At 35.5% G+C, this 21,077-nt stretch overlaps 1 protein-coding gene and 1 non-coding gene across 3 annotated transcripts in view; both read right to left on the reverse strand.

Moving 5' to 3' along the window:
* Positions 1–2,711: 2,711 nt before the first annotated feature.
* Positions 2,712–2,781, reverse strand: TRNAR-UCU (transfer RNA arginine (anticodon UCU)). The gene has a single exon. It is a non-coding gene; the product is annotated as a tRNA-Arg (tRNA).
* Positions 2,782–4,707: 1,926 nt separating this feature from the next.
* The window catches only part of FAM241A (family with sequence similarity 241 member A), a 73,109-nt gene continuing 56,739 nt past the window's right edge, over positions 4,708–21,077 (reverse strand). The window contains exons 2-3 of one of the 2 annotated variants that reach the window (XR_013168254.1): positions 7,081–10,282; positions 4,708–5,115 (exon numbers count right to left, since the gene is read on the reverse strand). Coding sequence is in view for 1 of the 2 variants with exons in the window: in XM_077142542.1 (XP_076998657.1) it covers positions 10,037–10,282 (246 nt within the window). In the remaining variant the exon portion in view is untranslated. Of the gene's footprint in view, positions 5,116–5,170; positions 10,283–21,077 lie in introns of those variants that run through there. The other variant, XM_077142542.1, reaches the window with a different exon arrangement.

Here is a 21,077-nt window from a genome sequence, read left to right on the forward strand (position 1 = left end):
TATATTTTCTCCCCAGCCCAAGGATCAGCTGTTTTCTCCAAAGAGCCTTGGGTCCTTTTATCGGAGAATGATATTAGTAAAAAAGATCTGGGTGCTGGTGTGCTGTTTGACACTGTCATTGCTTCTAGGCCCTCTCAGTGGACAGCACTTGGAAATCTATCTGTTTAGACTACCCCATGTATACAGATGTATCTATAATTATTTCCGCATTTATTTATCTGTGTTTATATTAAGCTAAATGAGAGAGATCATGCTGAGGTCACTTGCTCTATATCAAAAGAAAAAAGTTGGCAACAGATGGTGTCTCATAAGGAGGGTCACTTCAGTCTTGATATGATTTTATGCACCAATCCTACTCAAGAAATCATTGTCCTAAGTCTGTTTTTTAGGACCCCTCTGAAGATAAGATTGCATTAAAAGTGCAGTTCTACTAGGAACAAAGCTCTGCCTAAAAGCAGAAGAGCAGTAACTGTCAGGAAAAATAGAAGAATCAGGGAGGTGGTGCAATAATCTAATTCCTTTTGTGTGCACTCTAATTTTCTCTAATTTGATGATTTCTGATTGTCACTGATGAAAAGAAATGACTGATCTGTAAAAAGTAGTTTAGTAGCAGTTTGTCTTGATTTAGGACAGATGAGGCAGCCCCATCTAGCAAGGTAAACAGTACCAGTAAAATGCCTGTAATTTCAAACAAGTATTAAACTCCAGGTCTTTCTGTTCCTAAATCTTTCTTTCATTGCAAAAATAATGTCTTCCTTGTTAGCTTGGGGCTGTTGAAAGCCAGGTTAGTGGAAAAAAGCCTGAATTATCTACTTGGGTGTCAGTGAAAAGGTCAGGGAAGTAAAAGCACGGTGTATTTCCATTACACAAAGAGGTGATTTTGAGGATCAGGTAGCCAGGCATGGGCTGTGAAAAAAAATGTTTCTTACAAGCTTAAAAGGGGAGAAATGCCTGGGGGAAATCATATTTGGCCAACATTAGCTCTATCTGAGCATCTTATAAAAATATCTGAAAACATAAACGGACAGTTAAGGAAAATGCAGAAGAACTAGTTTTGAAATACACGAAGATGGCACTGAAGAAATGCCATTGTGTAAAAAAAAAATCACATCCTTAAACATCTGATAGAGAAACTTCCATTTTTCAGGAAGGGAGAATTGCATGAAAGAAAACGAAACTGAAAGAGGAGCCCATGGTCGCACAGAACACATTTCATTTTTGTTTATCACTCTTTGAGTTCTTCTTTCCTCATTTTTATGATCATTTCAATTCATGAAGTAGTAATAGCTGAAATGAAGAGAATTCACAAAGATTTCAATCATGAAGAATTGGGAACAGAGCATCACAATAGAATCCCATTATATTTACCTATTTTTTGGCAAAAATCAAATAACCAGACTTTTTTTTCTTGTATGCTGTATGGAGGGGTCAAGTTCATTATTTTCTCATATGAGTATCCCATTGTTGCAGCACCATTTGCCGAATTTTTGTTTTTTTAGGAAGTGCATGGACTGAGACTTGAACCCAGGTCTCCTGTATGGTAGGCAAGAATTATACCACTGAGCTACCCTTGCACCTCCTAGCCAGACTTTTAATAGCTCTCAATATGAGTTCTCCATGTATAGTAAAGCATGTCTCCTCCCTTCTTATAAATTAATGTGTTCAATAATAATAGTATTTATCGAAAGCTTGCTATGTGCAAGACACTGGTGAGTTATCAATAACTTATTGTCATAAAATTACCCATTTTAAAGATAAGAGAATTGAAGTTTAAAGAGATGAAGGTATGACTTGTAACAAATTATACATTTCGTAAATGGCAGAACCAAGACTTAAATTCAGGTCCAATATAAGAAGATCTCTTTATCTGGAAGTTTGTTTGGATATTGTTCTAATATTTTCCTATAACCAAATAGGGAAATCATGCCTAAACACTGCTGTAGTTACAGCACATAAATGACTTGGGGCCATTTGTCTTGCTTGGTCTTTCCTACTCTTAAGAGTCCAGGGATAAAAATAACAGCTAAAATTACTCTTAGGGACCCCCAAAATATTCTGGGCCTAAACTAGAGAACGTTCTTTTCAAGTACCTAATGAATTATTAAATCTGGCTGCCAAGACCTTTTGTGCTAAAAATACGAAAGTCATGATAAGGGCCAAATCTCCAAGCCATAAATCAGTTGCAATACTATGTTGGTAAGGGTGGGGGTAGGGAAATATAATTTTCAAATAAGTGAGTCCTGTTCAGCCATTGAAAGTCTTATATCAATCAAACATGCTCCAGCAGTCTGAAGATTAAAAGTATTTTAGGAACTTGGGAAAGGTGCCAGAAAACACAAACCAGAGTTCTGGGGAGGTTTACCTGCATCTAGGCTTAAACCAGCTCCCAAGTTTGGCCTGATGATGGTTAGTCATGATGTCTTGTAAATCCTCATCTGAGGGATTTATTAGCTTAAATGTTAATCTAAGCAGTTTATCTACAAAATCTCATGGATCTCTTACTCCTAGCTTTGAGTAACGGGTTTCGTGTCAATCATTTGTTGACATGTTCCTAATACTTTTAAACCTTTGTCAGACCCTTGGCACATTTAGGCAACTAAAGCTTTATCATAATTGAAGACAAGAATGTCACAATAGAAAGTGGGTGTGCTGGTTTGAATCTGTTATACAACCCCAGAAGTCTATGTTCCTTTTTCCTTTTTTTTTTTTTGTGCACGGCCGGGAATCGAACCTGGGTTTCCCGCATAGAAGGCGAGCATTCTACCACTGAATCACCCGTGCACTCAAGCCTATATTTTTAATTCCTGTGGGTGTAGACCTGTTGTGGGTGGGACCTTTTCCTTAGATTATTTCCATGGAGATGTGACCCAGCCTGTTCAAGGTGGGTCTTCATTTACTTGCTGAGTGCTTTATGAGAGAATAAAAGACAGACACATTTTGGAGAGACCCCAGAGAAGGTAAGAGAGAAAATGCCCTGGGAGAAAATGCAAGGAGCTGAGAGAGAAAGCCACTGAGAACAGAAACTGGAAGAGAAGGACCAGTAGATGTCGCCATGTGCCTTTCCAGGTGACAGAGAAACCCTTGAAGCCAGCAGTCTTTCCTCTGAGAAAATATCTTTCTCTTGGTGACTTAATTTGGATTTTCATGGCCTTAAAACTGTAAATTAGTAACCTAATAAAACCCTTGTTGAAAAAGCCAACCCATGGGCTGGCCATGGTGGCTCAGCAGGCAAGAATGCTTGCCTGCCATGCCAGAGGACCCAGGTTTGATTCTCAGTGCCTGTCCATGTAAAAAAAAAAAAAGCCAACCCATTTCTGGTATATTGTATTCCAGCAGCTTTAGCAAATCAAAACTGCATGCAACATAATTAAATGTGCAATTCCCAATTTTATCCCACCTCAACCAATGAGTTTATAGTCTTAAATCATTTTCATATCGTAAAAGAGTGGAATTTTTGCAAGTGACTCAAGGACCTTGGAGGGTGATGTGAAAAAAGAATAGTTTATAGTAGATGCTGTACTGTGCTGCCCAGATCCTCCATTTAGAACTGAAGGCTTTACTCTGACATCTTCTAGGAGTGTTGCTAGATGATAACCTCCAGTTGTCAGCCGTCTGGGAATTGCTCTTAGTTGAAGAGAGCTGTTTTGTTCTAACATGTGACATTCCAGTTCTGAGCATTTTATAGAGTCAGTCCCAACATGTGACATTCCGGCTCAGAGCACTGTACAGAGTCAGTGGAGGCCCTGTGTGACTGTATGGGTTAAATCATTCTGCCCGTTTCTACTTCTTTTACTTCCCACCCAGGTACTGATTCCAGAACACTCCCTAATAAACTTCTTCCATGCTAATTTCTTCTGACCAGGAACTTACCCTGTCAGCAAAATTAATCATAACAGCTCTGCTTTTATCATTTAATATATTGGATATTCATATAAGCTCACTCAAACCAAACTGAAAACTTTTAAAAGCCACTGGTCTACAAATTAAATGTTTCACCTTACATGAAAATTTCATCATCAGGGTTTTGTGCAAGACCAGTTTATTTAAGTCATTGGTGGTCTGGACTAATTTAGTGAAAATCGGGATGCAGAAAAGTGGAAGGATTAAAGAAATTTTGGGGAAGTAAAATAGATAGGACTTGGTGATTGATTATATGTAAGTACTTTGGGAGGGACAGGAGTTAAAGATGTCATCTACAATTCCAGCTCAAGCAGCTGTGGAGAGGATTGTGTAATTTGCTGAGATGCCAAATATAGGATGAAGAGGTTTGAGAGAAGGATGCAGAGTTCTTCTTCCCAAACCTGTTTCCAGGGAGTGTGTTTTCCTTTTCCAATAGTTTTTTCTTAGCCTTAATCTGTACTTATAAATGTGCCTTTTAAAACAGAAAATACATTAAATTCTAAAATCATGAATATCAAAAAAATTATAGACCTAAGACTAGGAAAATAAAGTAACAGAAGCAACTAGGACAGACCAGAGAAAGGCATTCAATGAATGACATATATTCTCAAAAGTGGATGGAGTTTTTACTTATCTTCCTCATTACAGAAAAACAATCCTCATTAAGATCTCATGTCTTAAACTATTGCATTGATAAATATATTGTATAGAGAAGTTTCAGTCTTCTGTTTATACAAATCTCACATTAAAAAATTTACTATCATCTGGCCTCTTGTAATACAGGGCACAACCCATAACAAAAAGGTCCATAGTCTTATAAAAGTCACCGTATTCTGTGGTGCTTTGGAAAACGGGCAAAGAAAATTCCAACTAAGATGTTGAAAGGTAAGATGATGAAACTTAAAGTGCTGAAAAGATGACAAATCCAATTTAATAAACATATGATTGCCTATGTGCTGAATCTTATCAGGCTCCTGCGGAGCTCATCATAATTCTAATTTCCACTAGAGTCAAAGCAATAGGAAGAATACAGCTTGGAGACAGGGGTTGATCTTGATCTTGGTTTTTCTATGCCTCTATTGTCTAGGAAACAACACACATATCAGGCCTGGGCTTCCTGCTCTAGCAATAGGAATGAGGAAAGCAGACAAATTCTATTCACTTTCAGGTGTGTTTTGCTTTGGCATTTTCCAAACTTGATGTGGCAGCAATTACCTGTTAAGCAGAACATGATACAGGTATTAGAAGAGAGACACTCAGGATGCAGGGCTATAAAAGTATTTTTTATTAGAAAGAATAACAAAATACTTTATATACATGTTATTTAACATATACGATTTGGGTTATTAGACCTTTTAGTAGTGAATTTGTTTGGGAGCCTAATTAGATACTTGTGAACTCTTGCTCAAAACTTCAGCATTTTTTTAAAAATTAAAATTTAATAGATGAAGCTTTATTAAGAAATAATGGAAAAATGTGAATTTTAGGTACCATCAGTGACTGTATGTATTACAAAACAGCCTTTCTAGAGAAACAGTGATTCAACCAAGCACAACACTGAAAAAACATTTTCTCTTAAGAAATCCAAGTGTAAATGGATGTCTATAACAGTAATATTCTTACATCAAAAGTGAACTTTCCAAATGATAGCGTATTTATTAATCTATTCTCTTTAGGCACAATAAGCATATTTTTGGAGTCAAAGAAATCTAAATACAATAAATCTTTGTAAATGCACTATGGGGAAAGCTTAAATAAATGAAGTTGATTTATTCATTTTACAAATATTTTGAGCACTTAGTATTGTGTTAGGCCCTGGAAATGCAATTACAAACAAAGTAGACATGTCTTCTGTCCTTGTGAAGCCTACTGTCTAACAGAAAAGTATACAAGCTATTACATTAAAGCATGAATTCTCAGAAAGCACATAATGAGGTACTAAACTGGATTTAAAAGGATCAGAGAAGTTTTCCTAGAGAACATGATATCTAAGTTGATATCATGTGTAGGCTGTGTAGGTGTTGGTGAGTCTGGTGGGGAGGGGTTAAAGAAGGTAAAGCATAAACAGGGGTCTAGAAGTGAAAGAGAATGTTCCTTCCAAGGAACTTAAAGAAAAAAAGTCCAGTACAGCTGAGTCTTGGAAAGGGAGGGTGGGAGTATAGAAAAAACAGGTATGCAAGAACCAATTTATGCAGGGACTTGTAAACCTATAAAGGAGTATAGACTTTATCATAATGGCAAGAGAAAGCTATTTAAAAAATTGAGGTCGAGATTAAACTCAGTGTCTTAGGTTATTCTACTATAAAGTGGAAAATGAAGGGAGGGAGACCAATTAGGACTCTGAGCTAACAATCCAGATGAGACATTGGTGGTCTGGACTAATTTAGTGAAAATCGGGATGGAGAGAAGTGGAAGGATTAAAGAAATTTTTAAGAAGTAAAATAGACAGGACTTGGTGATTGATTATATGTAAGTAGTTTGGGAGGGACAGGAGTTAAAGATGCCATCTACAATTCCAGCTCAAGCAGCTGTGGAGAGGATTGTGTAATTCGCTGAGATGCCAATATAGGAAGAAGAGGTTTGAGAGAAGGATGCCGAGTTCCTTTGTAAATGTTGAACTTGATGTTGAATTCTAAGTGCAAACATTGAACAATCAATTGAATGTATATGGATCTTATACAAAACTCTGAACTGGAGGTGCAGATGAGTTAACAAACAAATGATGACTGAAACCCTGGGAACGGTGGCATTGTTCAAAGAGACATGTAGAGCGATAAGAGAACAGGCAGTTGGACTGAACCTCTAGGTACATCAAAACTTAAGGGTTGGCCAGAGAAACAGGAGTTACAAAAGACCCCCAGTCTAACAAAATTTCTCAAGCCATAATTTATATATTTGCTTATTCTCCTTGTCCAAATCTTTAGTTACTAGAGATATCAACAGATATAAAATAGTATTATTTGAGTTTTTCTCTTTTCCCTTCACCATGCAATGTCATAAACTGGCAATGAAACCAAACCAAACCAAATGGGCAATATCAAGAATGAAATTATTTTAAATAATCTGAAATTAAGGAACATTTGTAAAATAAATCGGTTAAAATATCATCTACGAACCAAAAAGCTCAATTCTTCAATACCTAGTTTTGACTATTTTGGAACTTTCTGCATTACAACAAACCTTTGCCTATTTGCTCTCCATCAGCTGTGTAACAGTTTTTCATTTCCTCATCCTCTGAAGCGTCTTTAAGGAATTTGCAGCTAAGTGACAGGCCAAAGAGAGTTTCTCTAATCAGAACAGGTGAGTAGATAGATGTATAATGGTCAGAAGAGAACCATGGCCCATAATCCCCACATTGAAAAAATCCAAGTACAATTCTGGCTGGGTAGTTGGGAATTTGCCTTGTGTGCTTTCCTTTATTTCACAAAATACATTCTCTTCTTTCTGTAAGAGGAGAAATGCGAATACGGCCTCTAAGGTGGCCAATGAGTGGCATGCTGGTAAATGTTTTAACAACTAGCTCTCCAGAGGAAAAACTGATTTGTGGGTTTTTCCAATTACAGTAATATAAATACTCCACCATAGCCAATTTCAAGCTACCAACTTGATGCCTCTAAAGATGGAATAGGGAAAAAATATGCATAATAGGCTCTCACAAGCCATTGCAAGCTGGCTCCACCACACTTTTAGACCAAGAATGATCTGACTGGTGGTCAGGAATGAGAAAAAATGCTGTATATACTGCAGCTTAAGACATGAGAGAACAGAATTCTCTAAAATATGAAAATTTTACTTTAAAGGAAATAGATTTATTCATCTATAATAATAGTTTGTATATTAGTTACAATATACTGTTAATAGTCAGTTTGTAGATCTTATTTCCTTTCCTTTGACTTGAGGGCTGGTGGTATAATATTATTAATAATCAATCTTAGCAGTGTAACTTGTATATTAATTCATAAACCATAACAGTTTCAAAAATTGGCCTGTATCTTAGATTGAAATGTCTGAGAATCCTTTTCAACCTAATTCCTTATCCCATGAATCAAAGAAATTATGTGTCTTTTTTAAAAATTTCAGGATAGCAGTTTAATCTGCATTCTAATATATCCATAAATGAAAATATTTTTCTCCACCAAATTAGCAAAATTTGATTTTTGTTTCCCTAGAAAACAATGGATTTGATGGCATACAGTTAACCAATAAGATAGACAGAAATAGCAGTAAAGTATCTCCTTTTTTCTGTATATAATTTAATATATACACTATTAACAGGAGTGTGCAAGATGCATAGTATTGACAGTATATAACTACTATTAAAACTTACATCAGTAATATTTTTAATCTTAGATACTGGTGCACCAGAGCCAATTTTTACATTATATCTTTTTTCATTCTGAAGGGAAATTAAAATTCCTGATAGCATTGACAAAAATGTACTTATTAATATTTTATGCAGATATACAAATTCTCATGACCCTTCCATTAAAATCCCCAAAACTCTACTGTGCAGAAATGAAAACACCTTTTCAAACAATTCATACTTGTGCTGAGTACATAAAGATTACTATGAAAATACTGCATATGGTACAAAATCTTGTTTTTTAAGTCAAAATTTAAAAGGCCCATATTTATATAAATGCACAATACTTTTTAGTGCCTTTTGATCTGTGTTTTTGTTTTACATCATCTTATTGCTGAAATCTAAATTAAATGGTTTTTAAAATTAATTTTCTGCTTAAGAATAGGAAGACAATGAAAACTCAAAGATTTTTCAACAGGATTGGGTAGAAATTTTACAAAAGCAGAATAGTAAACATTCTGTGTGCTTTAGTTGTTGAATTATCAAAGGTAAAAACATCTCTACTGCCCCATTTTCCTTGAATTCCTAGATAATTATCTGAACTACCACAATGTCCATACAGAACAAAATAAAAAACATCATTAGAAGTCATATTCCATTTTCAAGGTATAAAGAAATTGCTTATTTCAATTTCAAACCCCAAAGTACCAAATTAATATGGCTAGCCAATTACTCACTTCACTTTAATCTAAGATAAATATTATTACAATTTGCTATTAAATCCCAAATTAAAGCATTTGGATTTATTTGTAATACTATATTTTCCATTATGATACTAAAAAAAAATTAACCATTTTTTCTTCTTAAAATAATGAAATATTTAAACCCAAATATAAATCAAGTTTTGGAAAAAAAACCCATGCCAAGATAGGAAATATATTGTTTTAATCTTGGAATAATTGTTATAAAAGAACTATAAAACCATAAATTTCTGAAAGAAAAATATACTGAAATGTCTCCAGGAAAAAAAGATGCAGCTACTTAGATACAAGAAAATATAGCATACCCATAGAGTATAGTCAACTATGGCTCTGGCTTATAAGACTTAAAAAAGTCACAAAAAAGTAAGTAGCACAAAATTTTAGCACCTTAAAAGATATACTGAAGTGATTCCAGGCCCAAGTGTTACATTATTAAAAGTTACATTTTAACTTGGGAAGTTTCCCCAGAAATAATAAATATGTTTTTCAATCTTCAGAAAATGTGCTAGCTTTACTGATTTTCATCACAATATTAAGTTAGTGTATGGTAATTATCATTTACATTGGTTTGGGATGAGCAGGGACAAAAAATTTCCAAATATTTCCCAAATAAAATGAGATTTTTAGTGAGAGTGGATGGGGAGGTGTTTACCAATTATAACTCAAGTTTTAAATCCTTGCTTCATCCTTTTTCTTCTAAAATATTTTGTTGCAGCTCTTTACAATAACTCTATTATCTGATTTGAATTCCATATCCTATTATTTTCCCTGCTTACTTTTTGGTGGTATTATTTAAGATTTTGGGTGGAATAAGGGTGTATAAAGTGGGCACAGATCACAACAGTGAAACAAGAGGTTTGAATGAAGTACAAATTATATATTCAACCCCATTAAAAACAAAAGTTGAGTTTAATTTTAGACAATATCCACTTACAAATTTAATTACAAAATAACCAGCACACAATCTGAAACAAGGCAAATTTTTTTCAGCTTTCATATAGTGAAATATATAAATTCCTCAATTATATAATATGGCTACCAAATTTCAAACTATAGCTCATTTGGCCATGTTTTACTGTTGCACATAAATAATTACAAGGCAAAGGACAGCAACTAGTCCAAGGGCTTGTAGGCCAAGGAACCATAGCATAATCCAGAAGAAAATGACTATTACTGGTTCCACAATTCGTTCTCCAAAATACATCCTTGTGAAGCCCATGCTGATAAGGCTTTTGTTTAGTTCACCAAAAAGTGTTCCCATCTTTTTGTAGTCATCTCTAATAGGCTCCTCAGTGTGGATTTGTGATTCTTGAACATCCTTTGAAAAGAAAACAAAACATAAACATAAAATGAGAAATATGTGAAGGTCTTTAAGAAAAAATAACTATCCCATAGTTCTTTACCTAACAAAGCACTGGACATAATTCTGATATTAATTCAATAAATACATGCAACTTAATATAATGAGAATGTTCCTTTTGATTGATATATAGAATAACCGTGTCTACGCCCACTTTTTAAAAACACTGGGAAAACTAACTTACTGATATTTATGGAATCAGTGCTAACTGGAACCTCAACTACCAGAACACCAATGTACAAGACAGAAGGAGCTGATTCATGTCCATACATTTTCTAGTGTCCTGGAATTGCATAAAGACGACTGCTTAAAAGAAGAATCATCATAGTATTTCTCTTGTCAGTGATCATGATTTCAGAACAATCTTTTCTTTTATGAGGCAGGTCCCAATTGTTCTGTCCTGGGAAGTCAGCTCTCTTTTCAGTCCATTCCTTTGAAATTCATACCTTCCAGAATTTAGCCTCAGCAGCCTCAGTCTTGCTGCTATTGGTGAGTAATCCTCAGACTTTGATCTGTGATCTTTTGGCCTTAGCCCCAGCCCATTCTCTTCTTATTGATTCAACAAATACTGAGTTCCTACCTTGTCTCAGATGCCCCTTTTAATTTGCTGTGACCAGTTCACTAGCAACAAAAGGAAGAAAAAACCCAACACACCCAAATCCTATAGTTTGTTGCTATAGAAATTCTGTGTGAATCTATACATGTATTTTATAATTCTGAATTTCTGATCCAGTCTGTAGTTTGTTAAGCAGTAAAGCTAGTTTTATATGTAGACATTAGTGTAGATCCTTGCATAGTTTCCCGGATAAATTCTACAAATGTCCTAAATGCTTCTTATTAATCTCACCAGAAGAAACGAATAGTTTTCAAATAGGGATAATTTTGTACAGTAAGTCTAAAAGTCCACCTAGAACTCAGTTTCCCAGAAAGTTCCATTTGTGTCCAAATATACACACCAAAGAATATTTACTATTTCTATTCACTGCCCCCCTCCCACCTAAAATTAAGGTCATTATGCCAACTATTAAGCTACCATTTCTTAGTTTCAAACCCACACTTTGGAATTCTGCAAACATTTCTGGCTTTTTATTATGCTCTGTCAAAACAATGTACCAGAGAGACCCTGCAAAACTGGAGAAGGAAGAAATTTGCGCCTTCTTGTTTGCTTCCTGTGAGTTTTTTGATCCTGTCAATCTTACCCTAACAATAGTTCTTCACAGCTCTAGTTCCTTCTAGTAGCAGCACCTGATTTCAATTTGGAGTTTTCCCAATACTTTCAGGACCAATCACATTGCGCTTCCTCGAGACGCCAGATCAAACCCACAGGCGCCTCCTCCTCAAATGTTTGATTCTCAAGTCTGTGGGGTCCCATCTCTGAGCTCAGAGACAACTGTACCAGGCAAGCAGTGCCCCATTCTCTGGAAGCTCAAAGTTTTTAGCTCTAGGGGGGCCTTTCCCAAGCTTTTCAGTTTTAGTAATTCCACTTCTATGCTGCCCTATGCCTAAAAGTGGTGACTGTTCGCCAGTCTTACTATTTCTGTGATACTTTATTTAATGCAGTGATTTTTTTCCTTGAAATTTTGTTAGTTGAAAATTTGTAAAATCTGAGGATCACCAGTCTAAAGTGATTACAGTTTCAAAAAACAATGGAACTTCTAAAAATGAAGTCTTAAGTAGAATGAAAATATCAAAACCAGATATACATGGAATTTAAGATATATTTATTTTCACCCAAATTTTTATTTTCAAAAGTTCAAAGCTACAGAAAAGTTGAAAGAACAGTACAATGAATACCTATGTACCTATATATGGTTTGACACATTTGCTTTATCTCTTCTGTCTGTGTTGCTGTGTTATTTGAAGTCTTAAGATATGACATTTTACCTCTAAATACATCACATTACGTTTCTACTAACAAAGACTTTCTACATAAGTACAAATTATTACTGCAGTAGTCTGAATGATGACACGCCGCCCCCCCCCCCCCCCACCATGAAGATGTCTGCATCCTAACACCTGGAACCTGTGAATGTTAGCTTATATGATAAAAGAGACTTTTCATATGTGGCTGAATTAAGAATCTTGAGATGGGGGATTATCCTAGATTATCTGGGTGGGCCCCCAAAAATCACAAGCATCCTCAGAAGGAGGCAGGAGGATCACAGTATTATTAGCTTGTAGTGATGAAAGAAAGGGGCCAGTGGCCCAGGAGTACAAGCAGCATCTAGAAGCTGAAAAGGGCAAAGAAATGGTGTCCCCTGAAGCCTCCATACCTTGATTTGAGGCTTCTGAGCTCCAGAACTCAGAATAAATAAGAGAATAAATCTGTGTTGTTTTAAGTCACTAAATTTGCCACAATTTGTTATGGCAGCAACAAGAAAACTAATATAATTGTGAATTTAATAATATCATCTGAATAGAGTACATATTAAAATTTCCCCAATTATCCCAGAAATATACATCCTGTTTTCTTTTTGTTTCTAAATTTAGAATCCAGTTAAGGTCTGTATATTGCATTTGGTTGGGTTATAGTATAAATCATTTGCTAAAGATCAAATTAAGAGTTGCTATCTTAATCCACAGAAAAAATTGAAATTGCCAGTATACCTGACATTTGCAGTCTTACATTAGTCTGAGCCCTGAGCTTAATTCTTATTTTACTTTGGTTGAACAGAGAAAATTCTGACTCACACAGTTTTTAACAGCTTGCCTGCTAACTCAGGGTATTTCATCTAACCTGATTTAGAGGCACAAATGAGGAAGAGGACATATGTTTCAAAGTTGCATTAATAATAATATCAAACAATTGATCCCACTCATTAACTGGGCAAGTTTTATCTCCATAGATTAAACCAAATGACACCTCTGATTAGACTGTCCTCCAGTGACTGTAACAGTTTCTAGCACTAAGTAATTCTGTCATATGCTCCTATGCATGTATTTGAGCCTAGGCAACAGATTGGTTAGAAAATTCACTTCATTTTTATTTTTATTAGGCTCATTATAACCCCCATCAAACATCTCCCCCAAATTCCTATTTTAAACAAATGATCCAGTTCTGGTTTTAAGGCTAAATTACCTCATCAGGATAAGGAAGTTACAAATACAAATGCCATCCAAAAAAGCAGCCAATTAAACTTAAAAGAAAAAAGTGTTTGCTTCTTTTTTTTTTGAAGCAGTCAAAACTTATACAAGTAAGTACAGCACTTGGAGCCAGAGCCCCAGAAAGGTGTCTGGGTCTTACGTGGTATTTACTTGACGAAGTGCCCCAGGTATGCTGAAAACATAGGCTGAAAAACATTTGTGAACAGACAGGCTCAAGACTGAATATTACCAAAAAAAAGGTTTTATCCAAGGCATGGACAAAAACAGGTTAACCCGATATGTAGCAAACATCTCTTGGGTAACTACCAGGTCTTACAAGGCATAGGGGCAATTCAAGTTCATGCTTGGTGGTCTTCAATGTATTTTGTCCCTAACAAATTTGAAGACTTCAGGATGAAGTGTATCCGGCCGTATCTGTGAATACACTTTAATTTTTTATAACTAGGAAGTAAGGTTTCAATTTGTGCTGGCCTACCAGGTGCCTCTCCTTGAGCTTGCCAGTTCCTCCCTAATCCTTCTCCTCCTCCCCAGTGAGGCCACTGGTCACCTCCCTTCCTCCATCCTGGTCAGCTGCAAATCCAACAAGAAACACCACTCTGTGGTAACAAAGTGCACAATACAAACTATTCCCTCAATGGAATCGTTTTCTAAAGAAAACTTCATAGGCAGCCATGCAATACTGCCCACCATGGACCACCTTTTCCACTATCACAGAGGAAGAGTTGACCCTATGGAGAAGTAAAGAGAGGGGGAGCAGGGAAACATCAATTGATACTCATTCTTTTACTTAACCAGCTCTCTTCCAAGCCCTAAGCTATCACCGCTTCCAGGAAACAAGCTATAAAGAGTAGGTTGTATATACGTTGTATGACACAGCTAACAAAACCTTGAGGAGAACAGAGTTTATCCAGTAAAAGAACCACTACATAAGTGGGGATGTAGGAAGAAACTAGGAAAACCACAAACCACAAACAGAAGACAAAAATGTACGACAATAAGAACAAAATAAAACTGTTCTTAATTCTCAAGCAATCTCACTAGCCATATAAAAGACCTCAGAAACGAGTATAAATTTGAGTCTCCTGTCTCTACTACAATCGCTAATAAAGGGCCCCTCCAAATAAAAAAAAAAAAACCCTATGGACTCTGAAAAGAAACCAAAACTAAAAAGTCAGTGTGACACAAGGACCTCAGGAAACTGAAACTCCAGGAACACCAATGGTTACTATGTATCCAAAAGAGTCTGTTGACTTCTGTTTTATCCTAGACAATTTTATAAAGGAAATCTCACCAGGGGTTACTAACAACCTGAAGAAAAAGGAGACTCTAGCAGTTTTAAAGTAGGAAATGTCCTGTGTGCAATGCATTGTGGGCATGCTAATGAAGCTGAATAACCAACCTCAGCTTACCAAGAAATACCTTAAATATATTCGTTTCATTAGTAGACCCGAGGCTATCACCAGTGGACAAAGCAGAGCCAGATTTATAGTGATATTTACTTGTCCAATTCAACCAAAAAAAGTATGACATTGGTTTTATTAGTAAATATTTCTTTTCAATTTAAAAAAAGGTTCATCTTTGTTGTTCTTGTCAGGTCCAGGCATTCAAGGAAAAAGATCTGTCATAACATTAGCTGGATACAAACCTAAGCAAAAGACACCTCAGAGTCTAAATTCAAGTGACAACATGTTAAAATATCAAAATGTCCAGGTTTCAATAAAAGATTACAAAACATACTAATGTGATGGCCCAGGCAAAGGAGAATATTAAAGCATTAGAAACCATTAATGAGGAGGACCAACCTGGGAATTCCAGGCAAGGCCATTTTAAAAAAATGGTCATAGAATGTAATCTGGCATATTATGTGGAATAGTGGAACATAAAAACAGCATCACAGAAAAAAAATATGAATAAGGTTTGAACTTTAGTTAATAACAACAACAAAAATGCTAAATATGCTCGAAGATCTAGAGGAAAATCCTACAAAGCAAAAGTAAATCAGGAAAACAGATGCATACAAAGAGAACATCAAGCAAGATAGAAATTATGAAAAAACAAACAGAGCTGAAGACCACAGTAACAGAAATGTAAAACTCACAGATTGGAGCTTGCAGAACAATCAATGAATTTGAGAATCAGACAATTTAAATCATTCAGTCTGAGGAACACACTAGTGTAGGGTTTTTAAAACTTTAGCATATATTAGAATCACCTGGAGGACTTGTTTTAAAACACAGATTGCTAGTCCCCACTACCTGTAAATTCAGTAAGTCAAGGGTTGAGTTTGCGGTCAGAATTTGCATGTCTAGCAAAGTTCCAAGGAATTCTAATGATGCCATCCTTTGAAAATCACTCCATTAGTGTTCTTTTCCTGCTTTTTCTGTTCTTCAATATCTAGTTTCAATTCTTTAAATTTTTGTTAAATAATTGTCATCATTTCTCTCTCCTCTCCATTTGATACAGCCACAAAAAGAACTATGCCACATAGGTGACATAATTGTAATTCATTAAATCTAATTTCTTTGGGGATGATGCAAATCAGTAACTATTTACTGCCCGTCTACTCACAATAGGTACAAAATGAAGAATTGCTTATACATTAAAAAAAAGTCTTTAGGTAAAAGTTTTCACATAATAACTAAATATTAAATACCGTAAAGTATGTTGTCTAGGCCAAAGGAAATTAAAGTTAATTAACTTAAGGGATCATCAGAAAAATCACTTGACAAAAAAGAGCCAATGAATTTAAGAAGTTTTGGGGCACTCTTCAAATACATGAATCAAATGTAGATTCCTTAAGTAGAAAGCAAAGCTTGATCATTTCAATCAACAAACAAAAAATTAAAAAACTAAAAACACTTTTTTATTTTTAAAAATGAGGGCTTATATAAAGCTTTATCTTCTAATCTATATATATGGCTTGAAATTAATGTTTCTGGATGAAAGAGGGAAACATTATAATTTTTATTTGAAATAATCAAAGAAAATAATTTTCAATATGCCTTTAAAAAGTGGTCTTTTTTCCACATAAGAAAAATTTATGTCAAGTATATAGAGCACTATGGGGGACTGATGAGATAGTGGGAAAATGAGACTCATATGTTGAAGAATTATTTACAGGTATAGTTTTTTATTCACATTTTCATTTGTCTAAAAAAACAGAGTGGGGAAAACCAAACAAAATCCTGTAGAGATATCCTGGGAATTCAAATTCAGGCTTCAACATTTACAACTAGCTAAATGACCTCAGCTAAATTATTTCACTTTCTCTTGAGCTTCAAGTTTCCTAATCTATTAAATGGATTTCTGTGATCCCTTTTCAATCCTGATGGTTTTCTCTTAGGTTATAATTTGTTAATCCCTCCCTTTTTTTGTGTTTGATTTCTCAATTACATTTTCTTCACTGATGTGCTGTAATAGGGTCAATGCTTTTTCAATTTCTAATACATTTATGTGTTACATGATAATATACTACATTAAAAAAAAGGTTAGCTTGTTCTTGCCTGATATTAACTAAGCGTTTCTTTTCTTTAGGGTGGAATTTGAAGAGTTCTTGATTTAGTTTATAATTTCTCCCGTCCCTTATCCTTTTCTGCTCCTCCAGTATTTAGCACTATTGATATCATTTCTGGTCTCCTCTTTTTAAAAAGTTTCCTTCTTTTTCTTTACTTTTTTTTTTTTTTACTGTTCCTAATTTATTTTAATCTATGAATTCACTGTACTTGTTTTTTTGTTGTTGTTACTGAGGATTTTTATGAACTTTTTTTCCAGTACATTTGTAGTTTTAGTACAAAGAAAGGCTAAGCTGATGTAGTCCTCTCTGGAGACTTTAAATTCTTAATAAAATTGAGTTTACAAACTCTTTATGAGTTTCTCAGGAGAAATACGGGTTGCAACTCTTAAACTGAAATAGGGAATTGGTTAACTCTTGAAAGTCAGGTAAGGAGACAGCAATCATCACATCTCTCAGATCCAGCAGATAGTTGATGGGACTTAGATTGGTAGGGGAAGAGACAAGTTTGAAAAGCAGTGTCTGTGGCAGGCTGCTGCTTCTTTTATTAGGAAACATTTCAAGCATATACGAAATTAGAGAAAATTTTATAACCACTTTCAATTATTATCAAGATTTTGCCACATTTACTGCAACACTTCTTAATCTGGGCAATCTTAAAGGAGGGGGGGTAAGGTAAAATAATCACTAAAATAACGCCTAAAAACAGTTTACAATATCTTCACAAATGAAATTCTCTGGAAACACACAGCTAAGAATGAATAGATAGTTTGAACAATCTAAGGAAAAAGACACTTAGGGACATGGAAAGATAAATGAGCAGGCATTCTTTCATCAGTGCGATTACAGTCAATCTTCTTACAGTAATTTCAATATCCTTCCTGCTTTAGTTTCTTGGCTGCTGAAACAAATACCATGCAATGAGTTGGTTTAACAACAGCAGTTTTTGGTGAGCAGTTTCAGAGGTTACAAGCTTGTTTCTTCTAGGGGTTGGTATTTTCTGACTGCCAGGCTATCTTTGGGGTTCCTTGGTTTTTCTGTTTCATGGCAATACACAGGGTAGTTTCCTTTCCTTTCTCCTCTGGGACTACTGCTTCTGGTTACTCTCTGTGACTGCTCTGTGGCCTTCTCTATAAGGCCTGCAACGACAGGACCAAGACTCATTCTGACTCCTTTGGCCCACACTGTAACTGACGTAACCTCATCAAAAGGACCTGTTTTCTATGGGTTTACACCCACAGGGATGGATTAAAATTAAGAACATGCTTTTCTGAGGTACATAACTCCAAGCCACCACACTCCCCAATACCACAACTCTAAAAGGTACAAACAGTGGTATGCTGGTAAATGTTTAAAAAGAAACTTTGCTGAGGTGGGGGTGGGGGGAGCCCTGAGTTGTTGCATTTTCTAATGGCTGTAATCTTTCCGATTTCTGTAGTGTAAGTACTCCCACATGACCAATTTCAAGCTATTAATGTTTAACAATTAGCTGGCAGAGTTCCTGAAAATTTAACAATGGCTCTGGCAGTCCAGTAGAGCAAGCACCAGGACACCACAGTGGGAAGTTCAGAAAAACCATAAGACTTGCCTGGTTATAGCTGATGAGTTTGACCACACCCTTCTTTTCATTTAATTGGTGTATTTATTTTTATGAATTTTTAAAGTTTTTCTAATTTTCTAATTAACAGTGTGGGATAGTTAAGTAGAATTATTCTATTACAATACATTGGATTAGAAAAGCTGTATGAAGAAGGAAATATATTATGACTTGAGTGGTGGATGTGGTTAGAATGAAATGTGTGTAATGCCACAAACCACCATAGCAAGTAACATGCTGCTTTCTCTAATTTGTTTCACACAGATATCAAAATAGTACACAACTCAATAATGTTTAGAAATTCTCATATACAATAAAATTTAAATTGCCAGGAAGATTTGTGAGGGAATGGTATTCTTTCAATATTTCCTAGCTCAATGAATGGTATTACCATCCATATATTAGACCCAAAGGCCAGAAACTTCTTGTATTCCTCCTTCTGCACCTCCCATACCCAACCCAGAACTGTATCTTCTTTATTTTTCTTCCTAAATATTTCCTTAATGTATACACTCTATTCCATCTACTGCTATAATCCTAAAACAAGGTACTAATATCTCTTGTCTTGACTACTCTAATAGCTTTTAAACAGTGCACTTGCAAGCATCCCTTAGTTTCCTTATAAGCTATTTACCACACTGCAGCTGCAGTGATCCTTTCAAATTGCAAATCCAGTCATGTCATTTCCACCTTGCTTTAAGGATCAAGGCCAAAATCTTTAATGTGATCTATGAGCCTCAGCTTAGACTGGCTTCGATCTGGGACTTTGGTCTAATCCTAGCAGCAGGCACTTTGCTTCAGTCACACAGGTCTTCTATGAGCTCCCCGATAGGCTACACTCTTTCCTGTCACAGGGATTTTTATATGCTGTTTCTCTGCCTAGAACACTGTTTCCAACGTCTTTTGCTTCGGTAATGCCTGCTTTTCATGTGGTCTTAGCTCAAGCTCAGTCTCACAGAACTATAAAGTGGTCTTTCAATGCATTCTAATTTGTGTGTGCATGTAATTATTTAATTAGTCTCTCTGACTGTAGGTTCCCCGAGGGTAAGGACAATAACTATTTTGCTGACTACTGAGATCCTCTGATGAGTATATAGCAGGGGGCTATAGCCTGGAAAGAGCAGAATATGGAAGGGAATCAATAAATATTTATTGAATAAGTGGAAAGATTTTATCACGTGTCTTTCTGGAAAGCATTAGATCAATATTTTGCTAGATTTTCCAACATTGCTTATTAGAATCTTAATTCGGCCCATATTCCTCAGGTGAGGTTGATCCTACCTACAGCTCCAGGTATGACATGTCAAAGAGTAAACCCATTTCATCTACTAGAATTTGGTTTTGGAAAAAGTGTGTGGATTTCCTTTAGAACAATGAATTTTTTTTTTTGCGTGGGCAGGCTCCAGAAATTGAACCCGGGTCTCTGGCATGGCAGGCGAGAATTCTGCCACTAAGCCACCACTGCAACACCCACGCAATGACATTTTATAGGGTCTTAAAGAAAGTTTCACTAGTCTAAAACCCAGGTGCCAGCAGAGCTGCATTTTTTTCTGGAAGTTTTAGGAGATAATCTGTTTCCTTGCCATTTGCAGCTTCTAGAGGCTGCCCACACTCCTTGGCTCCTAGCTCCCTTCCTCCATCTTCAAAGCTAGGAATGTTGCATCTCTCTGACCATTCTTCTGTAGTCATGTTTCACTTTTATCATAGTAGGGAAAGGTTCTCTGCCTTTAAGGAACCATGTGAGTAGGTTGGACACACCTGAATAATCCGGATAATCTTCCTAACTCAAGGTCTTAAGTCATACCTGCAAAGTCCCTTTTGCTATGCAAATAACATATTCACAGTTATTGGGGATTAGGATGAGGGAAACTTTGGGGGGGCCACTGTTTTTCCTACTACAGTATTTTATTATAAAACTATATGTATGTATATATATATATATATGTGTGTGTGTGTATATATATGTGTGTGTATATATATATGCATATATATATATTTCTATTAGCCTTGAATGCATTAAGGTCATTAAAGGCAAGAACCATGTCTTACAGATTTTAACATCAGTCCTTAGTACATTACTATGCCTAGCCCATAGTTTGTTCATAATAAATATTTGGTGAATGAACAGTAGAAATATTCTACAATAATTATCTATCAGGCAAAAACAAAATAAACTTAAATGTAACATTGATATTCATTTTATTCTTCCATAAGAACAGTTGTGAACTTGTTTAAATATTTAGAAATCAATTTCAATTCACAGAATGTGGTAGCTCAAATCAATTCCTAAACCATTGTGTTTTTTTGTTGTTAGAGAAGTTGTGGATTTACAGAAAAACATGCATAAAATACAGGTTCCCATATACCACCCTATTATTAACATCTTACATTGGTGTGATATATTTGTTACAATTGATGTGAGTACATTTGAATTACCTAATTCCATCTGTTAACAACCCCATTCCACAAATGGTTACATTCTTTTTTTATTTTAATATTTTTATTGTAAAAATTTAACATACATTCTTGACATATGAACG

Source organism: Tamandua tetradactyla, chromosome 24, assembly GCF_023851605.1.
Source record: "Tamandua tetradactyla isolate mTamTet1 chromosome 24, mTamTet1.pri, whole genome shotgun sequence".
Classification (NCBI taxonomy): domain Eukaryota; kingdom Metazoa; phylum Chordata; class Mammalia; order Pilosa; family Myrmecophagidae; genus Tamandua; species Tamandua tetradactyla.